General features: G+C 31.9%; 2 protein-coding genes across 3 annotated transcripts; both read left to right on the top strand.

Annotated features, from left to right (window-relative positions):
• Positions 1 to 5708: 5708 nt before the first annotated feature.
• On the top strand, positions 5709 to 9332 carry LOC110622845 (FT-interacting protein 3). Of its 2 annotated transcripts, XM_021767526.2 has the most exons (3): positions 5710 to 5903; positions 6292 to 6334; positions 6583 to 9332. In XM_021767526.2, exon 3 carries the CDS (start codon positions 6716 to 6718, stop codon positions 9038 to 9040), a length of 2325 nt encoding a protein of 774 aa, XP_021623218.2. In that variant the 5' UTR covers positions 5710 to 5903; positions 6292 to 6334; positions 6583 to 6715; the 3' UTR covers positions 9041 to 9332. The 2 variants fall into 2 exon arrangements, with proteins under 2 accessions (XP_043815999.1, XP_021623218.2); XM_043960064.1 differs by lacking the exon at positions 6292 to 6334 and having other exon boundaries at positions 5709 to 5903.
• Positions 9110 to 13999, top strand: LOC110608109. Its single transcript, XM_021747317.1, has 6 exons — positions 9110 to 9176; positions 9302 to 9426; positions 9712 to 9796; positions 9999 to 10013; positions 12390 to 12454; positions 12581 to 13999. Exons 1-6 carry the CDS (start codon positions 9110 to 9112, stop codon positions 13997 to 13999), a joined length of 1776 nt encoding a protein of 591 aa, XP_021603009.1.
• Positions 14000 to 14309: the final 310 nt, after the last annotated feature.

Raw genomic sequence — 14309 nt, 5'->3', positions numbered from 1 at the left:
TTAATAAATTTAGTATAGAGATTAAATAACAAATTTCTCTATGTTATTTATTCACATAAATGTATAGAATCCAATAAATGAAACAATTGAAACCCATCAAATCACGAGTATATCCAATCCACAAAGGTAAACATATATTATTTATTTTTTATATGATTTTATAAAAAATAAATATAATTATTAATAAAAAATATAAAAAATTATGACATGATTTTATTTTTAAATTTATAATTTAATTTATATTAAATTAATATATTTTAACATAATTTTTACACTAATATTTCTATCCGTATTTAAAAATTATCGCTATTTGATAATAGCTCAATATTATAGAATTATTTTGATATGAACTAAATTATAATTTTTTAAATAAAAAATAAATAAAATTATATGCTATTTTTTTATAATTTTCCCTTTATTAAAAAAAATTAACCACGTTTGGATGGGAAAATTTAAAATGTGAAATTTGAATTTGAGAAAAAAAAGTTTTATATTTTGTTCAATTAATTAATTGAAGTTATGAGTATATATTTAACTTATAAGTATATAGAGCATGTTAGTGTGAATTTTAAATAATTTATAAAAAGGTATTATTTTTAATCACTCTAGCAAAATTCTTAACAAATAAATATTGTTATTTAAACCCATAATTTATTAATTATTTATACTAAAAGTAAATGAAAATCCTTATTTCCAATGTATTGTATCCAAATGCATCCATATGAAATATAATGAATAAATTAAAAACACTTTTGCAATGAAGAAATCACAACATTAAAATTAATATTAAAATAAAAATATAGGAAAAATTATAAAATGTAATATGTGATTTTATTAATTTTTTTTATTTTAACTATTGTGGTTGAATTTGTGTTACAATATATTTGCTGTCACGCAATTAACAAATAATTATAATTTTTAAATTATATAATATAAATTAAATTATAAATTTTAAAATAAAAATATATCATTTTTTATACCTTTTATTAATTTTATTTTATCTGTCACATTAATATTTTTTAATTTCATTAATAAAATTACTATTATTTATTAATGGTGTGATAATACATGTGCTATTTTAACACAAATTAAATTATAAATTTTAAAAGGGAAAATAAACTAAATCATACGTCATACTTTTATATTTTTTCTTAAAATATAAAATACAAATTCATCAAATTCGACTAATTTATTTTCTAAAAAATATGAAAACCTTATAATAAAGACATCAAATGCAAAAATTCAAAAAAAAAATCTCTAAAAACGAATGCAAGTGAAAACTGACCTACTAGTTATTTTTCCATTTTGGTGTTCTCTAACTTCTACGGTAACAAAAAAAAAAAAAAACATTAACAAGAAAGTCTTGCTTCATATTATTTTCATATGTAGGACAGACATTCAAGTTCCGTATAGATAGACTTTTGAGCAGTAATTGCCTTAAAAGTCTTGGTCAAGGAATGCACGTGAAACTAAGCTAAATAATAGCTCAGCTTTTATTTAATTAATTTAAAATTTTTCATATGTACAATATACATTTATATTATTTTCAAAAATTTTAGATTTTTGAAATATTTTAATCTAAAAAAATAACTAATCTATTATAGCATTTTAATTTTTTAAATAAAAAATTAAAATATTATCGACATTATTGTTAAAATTACTGTCGAGATGAGTACTTCTCAAAAAAAAAATATAAGTCAAAGAGTAATAAAAATTAAATGAGAGGTTCTTCCTCATATTTCCTCTTTCTTAAGCGCTCAATTTTCACTGTCAATGCCTGACTTGTAGTTTTTGCGTCGTCCATTTTCTAGTTTTGGTTGCTTGACGATGACCATGCTCTTCTCTGTTCTCTAATTTATTGTTATGGCTTCTGCTATTATTGAGGAAATAATTTTTCTAGTTAAGTTTTGGTCGACACTGGCAGTGAGAGATTCAGAGAAAGTGGGCAGCGAGTTTCTATAAGCTTTCTTGGATAGAGTGTCGGGTCTAATTGTTGCCCCACTAGCTAGTTTTTAAATTGAATAATTTGTTATATTATTAATTACAACTGGAAAATAAGTTTGAAATTTTGACTTCAAGTTTAGAAAATTAAAAATAAAAATAAGCATAAGTATAAGATATTTTTATTAAATAAACTTAATTTGATTGATTTTTTTCATATTATTTAAAGATGAAAAAAAATAAGTTGGTTTTATTAATAACATTATGATTGATTTAAGTAAAATAATGGTTAATAATATTATCTCACAGTGAGCGAGATAGGAGTCATATTATATATATATATATATAAATTAATTTTTTTTAATAATATTAAAATGTTAATAATATTATCTTAATATTATTAAGATAATAATTTTATATTTTTTATTAAAATAAAAATTTAACAGTTTATGTGATTTTATGTAGGATTAACTGCATGGATGACAATTCAATAAAATAAAAATGTATAGATATACCCTAAAAATAGAAAAAAAAAAAGGAAAGTATTTGTCTCTTTTAAATACTGTATTTCATTACGTATTAAATTCTTATATGCTTGTTATTTAGTGACATGGAATTACGGTGTGATAGAAATTTTTCTACTAAAATAGAGATGCGTAAACTATAAAAATATTGTAACTTTGTACTAGAAAGAATAAAGAAATAAAAAAGAAAAAGAAAATGAATGCATGAAAAAGATTGCCCAACAGAATTTCAGTTGCACACTGATAAGGAAATGAAGTGAGCGTTGAAAAGGAGAAAAAAGTAACAATGGGGCTTGTTTGTTTAAGCAAAATTTTTTTTTATGATTGAAGTATTTAAAAAATTTTAGTTAATAAAAAATATTTTTTAATTAAAAAAAATAATTTAATTTATTGAAAAGAAAAAATATTATTTTAAATTAAAATTAAATCATAAAAAATAAATTATTTTATTAAAAAATATTTTTCACATAAAATAAATTTTAAAATTATTTTTGGCAAAGCGTAATTTAAAGGTGAAGCTGTGGTAGCACTCACTTCTCACAAAATCACATTTGCAGGCCCCATCTCAGTTACAACTCTTCAACATCTATTGTAGCTTCTATCCGTGGTGGAGTCAGAGCTTTTTTTTAGTAGGGCATCGGTTGCGCCGCTGCGACACTACCGGCTGCGCCGCTGCGGCACATTCATCCTCTTTAAAATATTTTTCGATCGTCGATACGGCCCGTACCCCTTATCGTAACTTCCTTCCGCCCCTGACTTCCATAAATGCATGAGTGAAATTATAATGAGATTTCTAAAATTTGTTATTATCAATTGTTTACATTTTTCATTTTTATTAAAATTATTTAATTTTAAATTTAACATATATGACTCATTCACTAAGTAATTATTATAATTTAATTTTTATTAAAATTATTTAATTATTAAAATTATAAGTTGTTCAAAACCCGAATATAGTCAAAGACTTACTCAGATCAGGCAAGCCAAAACTGTATTACTTAGCTAAAACTGCATTGCTTTGCTATTGTCTGAATCAACAGAATCCCAACAAACATGGGATTCAGTACCCAATAATCCTATATTATATGAATTAGGAACAATCAATTTTTTCTTTTTATATTATGAAAATAATAGGAAATTACGTTTAAGTACACAACTTTTTACTTATTCATAATATTTTTTAAGTTAAAAAAAACATATTTTTTTAATTTATTACGTTTATATGTGTGAAAGGTAATTAAATAAAAATTTTACAAATAGGTTGAATATTAGTTGGGAGTATGCAAATAAGACAAGAATTAAACCATTGGAATTGTAATTGCATATTCCCAATTACTCTCCGAGGTACCGGAGGCATGATGTTTGGCTTTATTATAGGTGGTTAGGACCATGTGCCTCTCATCATCTATGTTTTCACAATAGTTCCATTTTTGTAAAGTTTTCAAATTAGCATCATTATTTCATTACAATAATTCAATCATAGATCAACTATAAACTCACACATTTTTTGTTTCATCACTTAATATAAAGTTATATTTATTTAATAAAAAATATTTTATATAATTTTTGTATAAATATCTAACAATAAATATATTTGAATAAATTTAAAAAATTTTAAAATTTTTCTTTTTTGATTCGCATGAAAAAAAAAATTCCATTTGTTTCATGAAAAATATTCCCCAAACACAAACTTGGAAGTAGCAGTTGCCAGTTGGTATCCAACGAAAGCAAACATGAAATATCCGAAGCATCCAGCATGATCGACACCTGTAAAAAGGAACCCCACTATTACATGCTCTTTTGTCCTTGTACAGCCACACTTATGCTTCCAACACCCACGGCCGCATACTCTTACCATGGACCCTATCCTCACTACAAGCCACGTACTCCTCGAATTTGCTTTTTAAATTTACCATCAATTGCTTTTTTGATGACACGTCATCTATGTTTGTGTTGTGGCAAAAGGTGTACGATACGTTGGAAATTTTTATCGGGAGACTACAGCGTAGCAACTCGTCACCCATCACTTGCTGCCAATTTAACCTGAACCCGGTAGTTCGTGTTGGTGCTCTAAATAATAATAATAATAAAAATAAAATAATGCTAATTATTATATTTATTTTTATTATTTAATTTAAGAGTTTTTTAATTGCAGTGATAGTGATGTAAATTGTTGAGTTTTTTTATCCGTCATTTACTATCTGAATCTTATTAATTTAAGAAAAAATTATTATTTAATTTTCATAATAAAATTTATTAATTAATTTTTATTTTTTAAAAAATATTAATAAAATTTTAAAATATAACTGTTTTAAGACTATCTCATTTCACACTTAAACGTAATTTTTTTTAATAAAATTACTAATACATTATGATATTATTTTTTATTCGAAATAACAAAATCAATTTTACAATATAAAATAAAAACATGTAGTTTTTTTAAAGGGGATATGAGATTGAAAAGTTAAATTTGTCGCTTTTTAAGGTAATAAATTATGTATTTAATTAAAATGAGTTTGAATTGAATCTTAAAATATTAATTGAAATAAATTAAAAATAAAATATAACTGAAATTAATTAAAATTAAATATTTAATTGAAATATCAATTAAAATATTTTTATTATTGAACATATTAAAATTTAAAAATTTAAAAATTTAAAAATTTAATTTTAAAAATAAAAAGATTGATAAATTAATTATATTATAATTTAGAGATTAAAATATAATTTATTTAATATATTATTTATAAAAATAATTAAGTTTGAAATGTATTTTAATAAATTTTTATTAAATTGAAAAATAAATTTAAATTTTAAATGTGATTTTAAAGTTTACCCTAGTCCTCTAAAAATGAAACTGTGCAAAGAGTGAGATGTCATTTTCAATACCTAAAATAGAAGCTCCAAAGTTGGAATCCAATTACTTGTTGAAATGACCTTCCACCTCATCCAAGGCGGTTTCTGATACACATGTATATTCACATTGAAACGGCCGTTACCACGTGTCTGGCACGCCCGTATTATTCACACGCTTTACTCTCTCTTCTCCCGCTCTCTCCACTGTGCGCGCATGGGCACAAAGCTAAGCGACCAACACGGCAAATATATTCCGTGTAGCGCAGTGCAGCATAATGCACTGAGGCTCTGCGTGTAATTCTATCGGATTCTTAAGATCCTAATCTAGACCAAAAGTTTATGATTATTATTATTAAAAAATTAGAAAAGCAAAAGCACAAACATACCGTACCATATATTCTCTCTCTCTCCATTTCTTTTCTCTCTCTTCAGTTCTCTTCTTCCTTATCTTTTCTTTCTCTTTCTATCGGAACTGAAGAAAGAGAGAGCGTCGTTGTTTGATTTCATACAATTAGAAGCTAGGATTTCTGCAATGCTTATTTTTCTGTCTTCATTCAACTTCTTCTTCTTCGTTTTATGGAGGTATATATGTTTATCTCGCTCTTTAAACTAATAAATGGCTTTAAGTCTTTTTTACATGCTTTGTTGTTGTTCCTGCTTTCAAACTTGTAATGTGGCTGTTTGGTGGTTTGCAAAAGTTTGGTCTTCTGTGTGGTACTTGAGAAAATCGAAGGAAAAAGAGGAGAAATCTCTCAAAATCTCAACTCTGGGAAGCCTGTTTTACTATTTGTTTAGTTGGTGAGGAAGTTGGCAACGGCAAATGAAAGAAAACTATTTGAATGCTTTTTTTTTTTTTAATGAAGTTAGGAGGAGCCGCAGATAAAATGAAAAGTCCAAGAAATACACTTCTGTTTTTCTTAAGAAGTTTCTGATTTTGTGACTTGGGATTTTTCGCTTTCTTTTTTTGCAGGGTTTAAGCGATCAGATCTGAAGATTTGAAGATTTCTCTTCAAGTAGGTTTGTTTAGTTTTTTTCTTTGAAGAGATCTAAATATATGTTTATAGATTTTCTATCGGTGTTTGTTTCGACTTCTTTTTATCTCATGTTAACACTTTTCTCTCTCATAGTTGTCCGTTAAGGTTCTTCTTGCTACTTTGATCGTTTAGATTGCTTTCCTATTTTTTAGTTCCCCCATGTGTTCAGGTTACCTGTTATCGCATTTTGTAACGGCTGATTTGAAGTTCTAATTCCGTATTTTCAGGTTGTTTGAAAACCTTTAAATCCAAAGTTGGTTCAGTACCTGGATCATCGAAGCATTATAACTATTCACCTTGAAGAAAAATATATATATACTAATTGCGATCTGGGCCGTCTCTCTCAAGTGAATACACAAGATGCAGAGGCCTCCACCAGAGGAATTTGTATTGAAGGAGACCAATCCCCATCTGGGAGGGGGAAAGATCTCCGGTGACAAGCTCACAAGCACCTATGATCTTGTTGAGCAGATGCAATATCTCTATGTCCGGGTTGTTAAGGCCAAGGACTTGCCTGGTAAAGATGTTACTGGTAGCTGTGACCCTTATGCAGAAGTTAAGCTTGGAAACTACAAAGGTACCACTCGGCATTTTGAGAAAAAGTCCAACCCTGAGTGGAACCAGGTGTTTGCTTTCTCAAAGGATCGCATTCAGGCCTCTGTGCTTGAGGTAACTGTCAAGGATAAAGATTTTGTGAAGGATGATTTCATGGGTCGTGTTTTGTTTGATTTGAATGAGATACCAAAACGTGTACCACCAGATAGTCCATTGGCACCGCAATGGTATAGATTGGAGGATAGGAAAGGAGATAAAGTTAAGGGCGAAATCATGTTAGCAGTATGGATGGGTACACAGGCAGATGAAGCATTTCCAGAAGCTTGGCATTCTGATGCAGCTTCTGTAAGTGGAACGGATAGCCTTGCCAATATTCGTTCAAAGGTATATCTCTCCCCAAAACTGTGGTATTTGCGGGTCAATGTAATTGAAGCACAGGACCTCCTACCAAGTGATAAAGGTCGGTATCCAGAAGTTTTTGTGAAGGCTATCCTGGGAAGTCAAGCCTTGAGAACAAGAATTTCTCCTAGTAGGAGTATCAATCCTATGTGGAATGAGGACCTTATGTTTGTGGCGGCAGAACCATTCGAGGAGCCTTTGATCTTGAGTGTGGAAGACAGAGTTGCACCTAACAAGGATGAAGTACTGGGGGGATGTTCAATTCGTTTGCAGTATGTGGACAGGAGGCTTGATCACAGACCTGTTAATACCAGGTGGTTTAATCTGGAGAAACATGTTGTTGTGGAAGGGGAAAAGAAGAAAGAAATTAAGTTTGCCAGCAGGATTCACATGAGAATCTCTCTGGAGGGGGGCTATCATGTTCTGGATGAATCAACACACTATAGTAGCGATCTTCGGCCTACAGCAAAACAGTTGTGGAAACAGAGTATTGGGGTACTTGAATTGGGTATTCTCAATGCACAGGGATTGATGCCCATGAAGACAAAGGATGGTCGGGGAACAACTGATTCTTACTGTGTGGCGAAGTATGGCCAGAAATGGATTCGTACACGTACCATCATTGACAGTTTCATGCCCAAATGGAATGAACAATATACCTGGGAGGTTTTTGATCCCTGTACTGTGATTACTATTGGGGTATTTGATAATTGTCATTTACATGGAGGAGACAAGTCTGGAACAACCAGAGATGCAAGGATTGGTAAAGTACGAATCCGTCTTTCCACACTTGAGACTGATCGGGTTTACACACACTCTTATCCCCTCCTGGTCCTGCATCCTAGTGGTGTGAAGAAGATGGGTGAAATTCATTTGGCAGTCCGTTTCACATGCTCATCTTTGCTCAATATGATGCACATGTACTCGCATCCTTTGCTGCCAAAGATGCACTATCTCCATCCACTTACGGTTAGCCAGCTTGATAGTTTGAGGCACCAGGCCACTCAGATTGTTTCCATGAGATTGAGCCGAGCAGAGCCACCATTAAGGAAGGAGGTTGTTGAATACATGCTCGACGTGGGATCTCACATGTGGAGCATGAGAAGAAGCAAAGCTAACTTTTTCAGAATCATGGGGGTTTTGAATGGGTTAATTGCTGTTGGCAAATGGTTTGATCAGATTTGTAATTGGAAAAACCCCATCACCACGGTGCTGATTCACATATTGTTTATAATACTAGTGCTCTATCCAGAGCTTATCTTACCTACAATCTTCCTGTATCTCTTCCTGATTGGCGTTTGGTATTATAGATGGAGGCCAAGGCATCCTCCTCACATGGACACTCGTCTATCACATGCAGAGACTGCACATCCTGATGAGCTAGATGAAGAGTTTGATACATTCCCAACTTCTCGGCCTTCTGATATTGTAAGGATGAGATATGATCGTTTGAGAAGTATTGCTGGGAGGATTCAGACTGTGGTTGGAGATTTAGCCACTCAAGGGGAGAGACTGCAATCTTTGCTGAGCTGGCGAGATCCAAGGGCCACAGCGCTGTTTGTGATTTTTTGCTTGGTGGCTGCCATTGTTCTGTATGTTACTCCTTTCCAAGTTGTTGCACTTCTCACTGGATTTTATATGTTGAGACATCCCAGATTTCGCCACAGGCTTCCTTCAGTGCCACTCAATTTCTTCCGGCGGTTGCCAGCAAGAACTGATTGCATGTTGTGAGAAAAAAAAATGGGACTTAACTGCTATTCTGTTTAGCATTTTATCTGAGTTGCCAAGTGAGTTAACAAGATGCAGAAAGTAATGGACCTTGTTTGCTTTCTATGTTTACCAGCAGATGTTGGTTCTGGTATGACGTGTAAGCTTCCTCTGGAGGTAGTAGATTTTGTGGATTTTCAAGTCATCTTAAGTTATTTAATAGAATTTCTGTTTTAAGCTTTCAGATTTATGATAATCAATTTGTGAGCATTTGTAATTTTGTAGGTTGTGATTGGAATTTAACCTTTGATGATCATTCTCTGTGCTTAACTACATCTACGGTGGATACTTCTAATTTGATTTCTGGTCTCTACCTTCTTATCATCCGTTTGGTGGAATTATCATATCAAGTTTCTGTGTTTCCTTGTGTTTTAGCTGAAGAGATATTATTATTATTTATAAAAAGAACACCTAACTAGAGCTGATTGATGCTAAGCTGTGTATATTGGATAAACAGTATCAGATCAAGCATCTTTTTTCCCAATTTGCTGATTAAATATAGACAGACTGTTAACAATTTGGACGATGAGAATTATAAATTTGCTGGTCTTTGTTGAGTCTGTCATTCTTTGCTTGCGCCAAGTTGGTTTTTACTTTATGGGCCTACGGAGTTTGCCTGCATTATTGTTCTGCAGGGTCTTGTTATTGTCTTTGTCTGTATGCTTGTTCTTGATCTAGATCTAGAGCACATGCTAAATGTTATACGCAATGCAAGTAAAGGTTAGTTCTACAGGTTATTTGTTGTCTTGACTATTTTTCTCTGTGCAGAAATTATTTTATCAACTAATATCGTTCTTTCAATGAATGAAAATCTCCAATTTTATGTTAATTGGGGCTCCATTTGATTGTTAGGGCGTGTTTGGAGGGTTGAGAAAATAAGTTGTGGTCATTCATTCTTTTTTTGGCTGTTTCTGTATTGTAGGTTATGGTGCGGGCGGTTTCTTCTGCCTAACTTTCAATTTATTCTTCCCTTGCAGCCTGTGAACAAGCGTTGTTCCTGTAGTTCTTCTGTATTTAGGTCCTCCCTCTCTCTCTCATTTTCTCTTGGTTGTGATAGAAATGAAGGCTAGTGAGTTTGGATAGTGCCTTTAAACAACTAGCATCTCAAGGAAAGCTATGTGTGAAGGGGGACCAGGTTTGGAATAAGGTTTCTTTCTTATTCATCGCTCTCGTTTTGGACCATTTTTGCAATTAATATCCGAGTGTGTGAAACTTTAATTGAAGTGGCTTTAAAATTGGAAAAGTGGGGACTTCTAATATTTGACATATATATAATAAATAAATTACGTACACAAATTCATGGGTCGCGTTGGCCCTTTGCCGAGTTGAAGCCCAAGGCTAACTCGGTTCCCCCCCATTTTCTTCTTTCAATATCACTTGATTATTATTCTTTGGTCGCCCTTGCCTATTGAATCTTCATCAAAGATTCAAAAGGTGATTTGAGGTGGGTTTAGGTAAAACTAAGGTTGATCGGAGTTGGCTATGAATCACTTGATGTTGCTACTACTGGCACCAGTCCCATCCCTTCAAAATCAATCTTCACCGCCCTGGTCATGCCCTGATTTCTCTCCATTTGTTGGGAGGTTCAACTTGTGTAGGTGGTTAGAGCAAGTGACCAACGTAGCCATCCTCCTCCATAGCTGTTCGACATTACTCATCCCCATCCCCATCCCCATCCCCATCATCGTCATTTTCTTTCTCTGTTTGAAGCGGTTCGTGTTTATCCTCCATAGTTTTTTGTAGAATATCATATCGTAGGATTAGTAAAGTAATTGGGTATGTATATTTAGCTCAAAACTAGACTAAGTAGAAAATGAGTAAAATTTTTATTTAAATTAGTTTTAATAGCCTATTAAATGAATAGATTGTTTGAGTTATTCAAAGTTATAATTTAATAAAAATTCAATCAGACTTTACTAATTTATAAACTGAACCGATAAATAGATTGGTTACAGAAAACCGATAGATTGATTGGTAACAGAAAGAGGGAAGGAATTGCATTTGAGCAATCACCGGTAGGAGGCTCATTTTAAGGGTGGAGTGAGATTGAAAAATTAAATGGGAAAATTACTTTTTTTTTTTTTTTTTCCTTTGGTATAACGTGGATTCGTCATTCTATTTGTAAGAATCTTGCAATTTAAAATTTGATTCCGTTAAAATTAGATATTTCTCCATTAAAATTTTCATTAAAATTAGAAACACCTCCATTAAAATTACCGTCAGTTGACCAACAAAATGATTACACTCGGCAAAATTCGGCAAATTGACCAAATTATTTTTTTTAAAATTTAAAATTTTAGTTATTAAAATTTAATTCCTATAAATTTATAAATCCTCCTTTAAAAAATCAAATCAGGAAAATCTAATTAAAGTAACAGAACATTTCAAAATAAAACAGAATATTTCAAACTTTATTTGTGAAATAAAAATTTTAATAAATTCAAGATTTAAACTCAATAAATATAATAAAAAGTAAAGAAAAATATAATAAAAATTAAAGAAAAATATATTTTTTTTCATTTTTGGGACAATATAATTAATAGATTTATTTTTTTATTTTTTGAATCCAACCTGAGATTTAATTTTATTTCGTCAAAATTTAAGAAATAAAATTTCAAGATTCAAACTCAACAAATATAATAAAAATTAAAATATATAAAAATTAAAACTCAATAGAAATTGTTTTTGTGATGTTTTTGTAATGTTTTTTTGCTATCGATCACTGTTCGCCATTCGCTACTCCAGTTGTCTGTTGCTCGAGTCGTTAATTGTTCATGTTGCTTTCCATTCAATACGCCTCCCATTCGCGTCACTCATTTCTTGCATCTTTGGTTACTCACATTGCTTGTTAATCACATCTCCAACAACTTGCATTGCTCGTTGCTTCTGTCTCTAGCCATTCGTGTCACTCACTGCTCTCATCTCCATCCACTCACATCGCTTGTCGCTCGCTGCTCACTGTTTGCGTCTCCGACCACTCACGTTACTTGCTCGTGCTACTGATTGATCCTTCATCTCCTTCTCAATTACTGCAAAATAGATTTCTACCATATAAATTTTGTAGTTTTGAGTATGGATTAGATATAAATAATGAAAAGAGTGTGGGAAGTAAATAAAATAAATCTTAAAATCTGAAGGTAGAAGGAATTTTTATTAAGGGAAATTACTCTTAGATTTTGTAACAGAGAAAAGAGAAAGGGTAGTTAACTTGTAATACTCCAAATGTATTTATCTTATTGGTTAGAATAGCTCAATTTTTTTCTTTTCCTTTTTCCCGCTCAGTAAGTGAGCTGTTAACTCTTTGTATATAAAGCCTCTTCTAGCAAGAGAAAGCAATTAATTTTCTTCCCTCCATTTCGCGATTCCTTTTCTGTTATGGTATCAGAGTTCTTCTGCTTCCATAACCGTTTTCCGTCTTCTCAGTAATTTTTCTTCTCATTCCTTTTTTTTTCAATGGCAAATCAACCTGTTGTTGCCGTGAATCAAGTCAATGATTACTTGTAGAATCCATCTAATCCATACTACCTTCATCCGAATGAGAATCCGTCTCTTGTACTTGTGTCCACTGTTCTCAATGAGAAGAACTATCATTCTTGGGCTCGTGCCATGAAAATGGCATTATTATCCAAAAATAAATATAGATTTGTTGATGGAACTCTACCAGCACTGCCGATTGCGGATCCGATGCGCGTTGCTTGGCAAAGATGCAACACAACAGTTTCATCCTGGATTACAAGATCCTTATCTCTTTCCATCACACAGAGTATCATATGGATTGATTCAATAGCTGAGATCTGGAAAGATCTTCAAGAAAGGTTTTCACAGGGAGACATTTTCAGAATTTCAGATCTGCAGGAAGAAATATATGCATTCAAACAAGGTGATCGTACTGTCACTGAATATTTTACAGAACTCAAGATACTATATGATGAGTTAATGAATTTCAGACCTATACCTGTTTGCACATGCATTGATCCTTGTGCTTGTGGTGCTGTGGCAAAATTTACTACATATCAGAAAAATGACTATGCAATTCGCTTCCTTAAAGGACTGAATGACAGATTCACTCATGTTAGATCTCAAATCATACTTATAGATCCTTTGCCTTCCATAAATAAAGTTTTCTCACTAGTTGTACAGCAAGAGAGACAATTAGATCTTGGTGAAAATGTGAAGGTATTTGTTAGTGCAAAGGCATCAAATCTTGAAGGAAACTCTCAAAGAGCAATTAGCTTTAATCAGTCACAGAACAGAAATGCTTTCTACAGAAATCCTTTTAGCAATGCAAAGGTGTGCACCTACTGTGGAAAGCAGAGGCATACTGTAGATACATGCTACAAGAAACACGGATTCCCTCCTGGTTTTAAGTTTAGAAACTCATCTATCAATCATATTGCAATGCATGATGCTGCTAAAACAGATGAAAGTGTACAATCGTATCAGATGCCGGCAATTGTAAGTTCTGGTGGATCATGTGCTCCATTTACTCAAGAGCAAATCCAGCAGTTATTAGCTTTAATTCAACCTTCAGATTTAGCAGTTTCACACACCACTAACCAAGTCAGTACTAGTAATGCTTCAGTCTCAATTCCCACAGGTAATTCAGTGTCACTGTCATGTTTTTCCAAGTCTCATTTTTGGCTCTTAGACACAGGGGCAACAGATCATATTTGTTTTTCTCTATCTCTTTTCTCTTCTTACAAAAGAATTCACCCTATTCATGTCAAGTTACCAAATGGTGAACAGCTAATGTCACATTTTTTAGGCACAATTAGCATCAATGATGATCTCTGCCTCACAAATGTCCTTTATATTCCTTCTTTCACTTTCAATCTAATCTCAGTCACTAAACTTACTACTGCTCTTAATTGCTGCTTGGTGTTTGGCAACAATTATTGTTTCATTCAGGCAATAAAACCCTAGAGGATGATTGGTACAGCTAAGGTTGAGGAAGGCCTATATGTGTTGCATCAAAAGAGTATTAACCAGATTTCTCAAGCTGCCAGCAGCATTGGTCCTCACTCCTTTAGTGTTTGGCATTACAGATTTGGTCATCCATCTACTTCTAGACTCAAAGTTTTGCATTCCAAATGTCCATCTGTACTTGTGGATCATATATCAGATTCCTGTGATATATGTCATCTAGCTAAACAAAAGAGAATACCTTTTCCTATTAGCCAATCTCAAACCACTAGACCTTTTGACATTGTACATGTGGACATTTGGAGCCCGG

Source organism: Manihot esculenta, chromosome 9 (genome assembly GCF_001659605.2).
Source record: "Manihot esculenta cultivar AM560-2 chromosome 9, M.esculenta_v8, whole genome shotgun sequence".
NCBI classification, from domain to species: Eukaryota; Viridiplantae; Streptophyta; class Magnoliopsida; order Malpighiales; family Euphorbiaceae; genus Manihot; species Manihot esculenta.
This window is presented reverse-complemented; position numbering and strand designations above follow the sequence as displayed.

What these genes read in the sequence shown, in the direction of transcription:
- LOC110622845 (XM_043960064.1), top strand. Translation starts at nt 6,716, where the DNA reads ATGCAGAGGCCTCCACCAGAGGAATTTGTATTGAAGGAGACCAATCCC.
- LOC110608109 (XM_021747317.1), top strand. Translation starts at nt 9,110, where the DNA reads ATGCAGAAAGTAATGGACCTTGTTTGCTTTCTATGTTTACCAGCAGAT. An exon ending in TGTTGGTTCTGGTATGACGT is followed by an intron (nt 9,177 to 9,301) that starts GTAAGCTTCCTC and finishes GTAATTTTGTAG; the next exon opens with GTTGTGATTGGAATTTAACC. An exon ending in GCGATTCCTTTTCTGTTATG is followed by an intron (nt 12,455 to 12,580) that starts GTATCAGAGTTC and finishes GATTACTTGTAG; the next exon opens with AATCCATCTAATCCATACTA.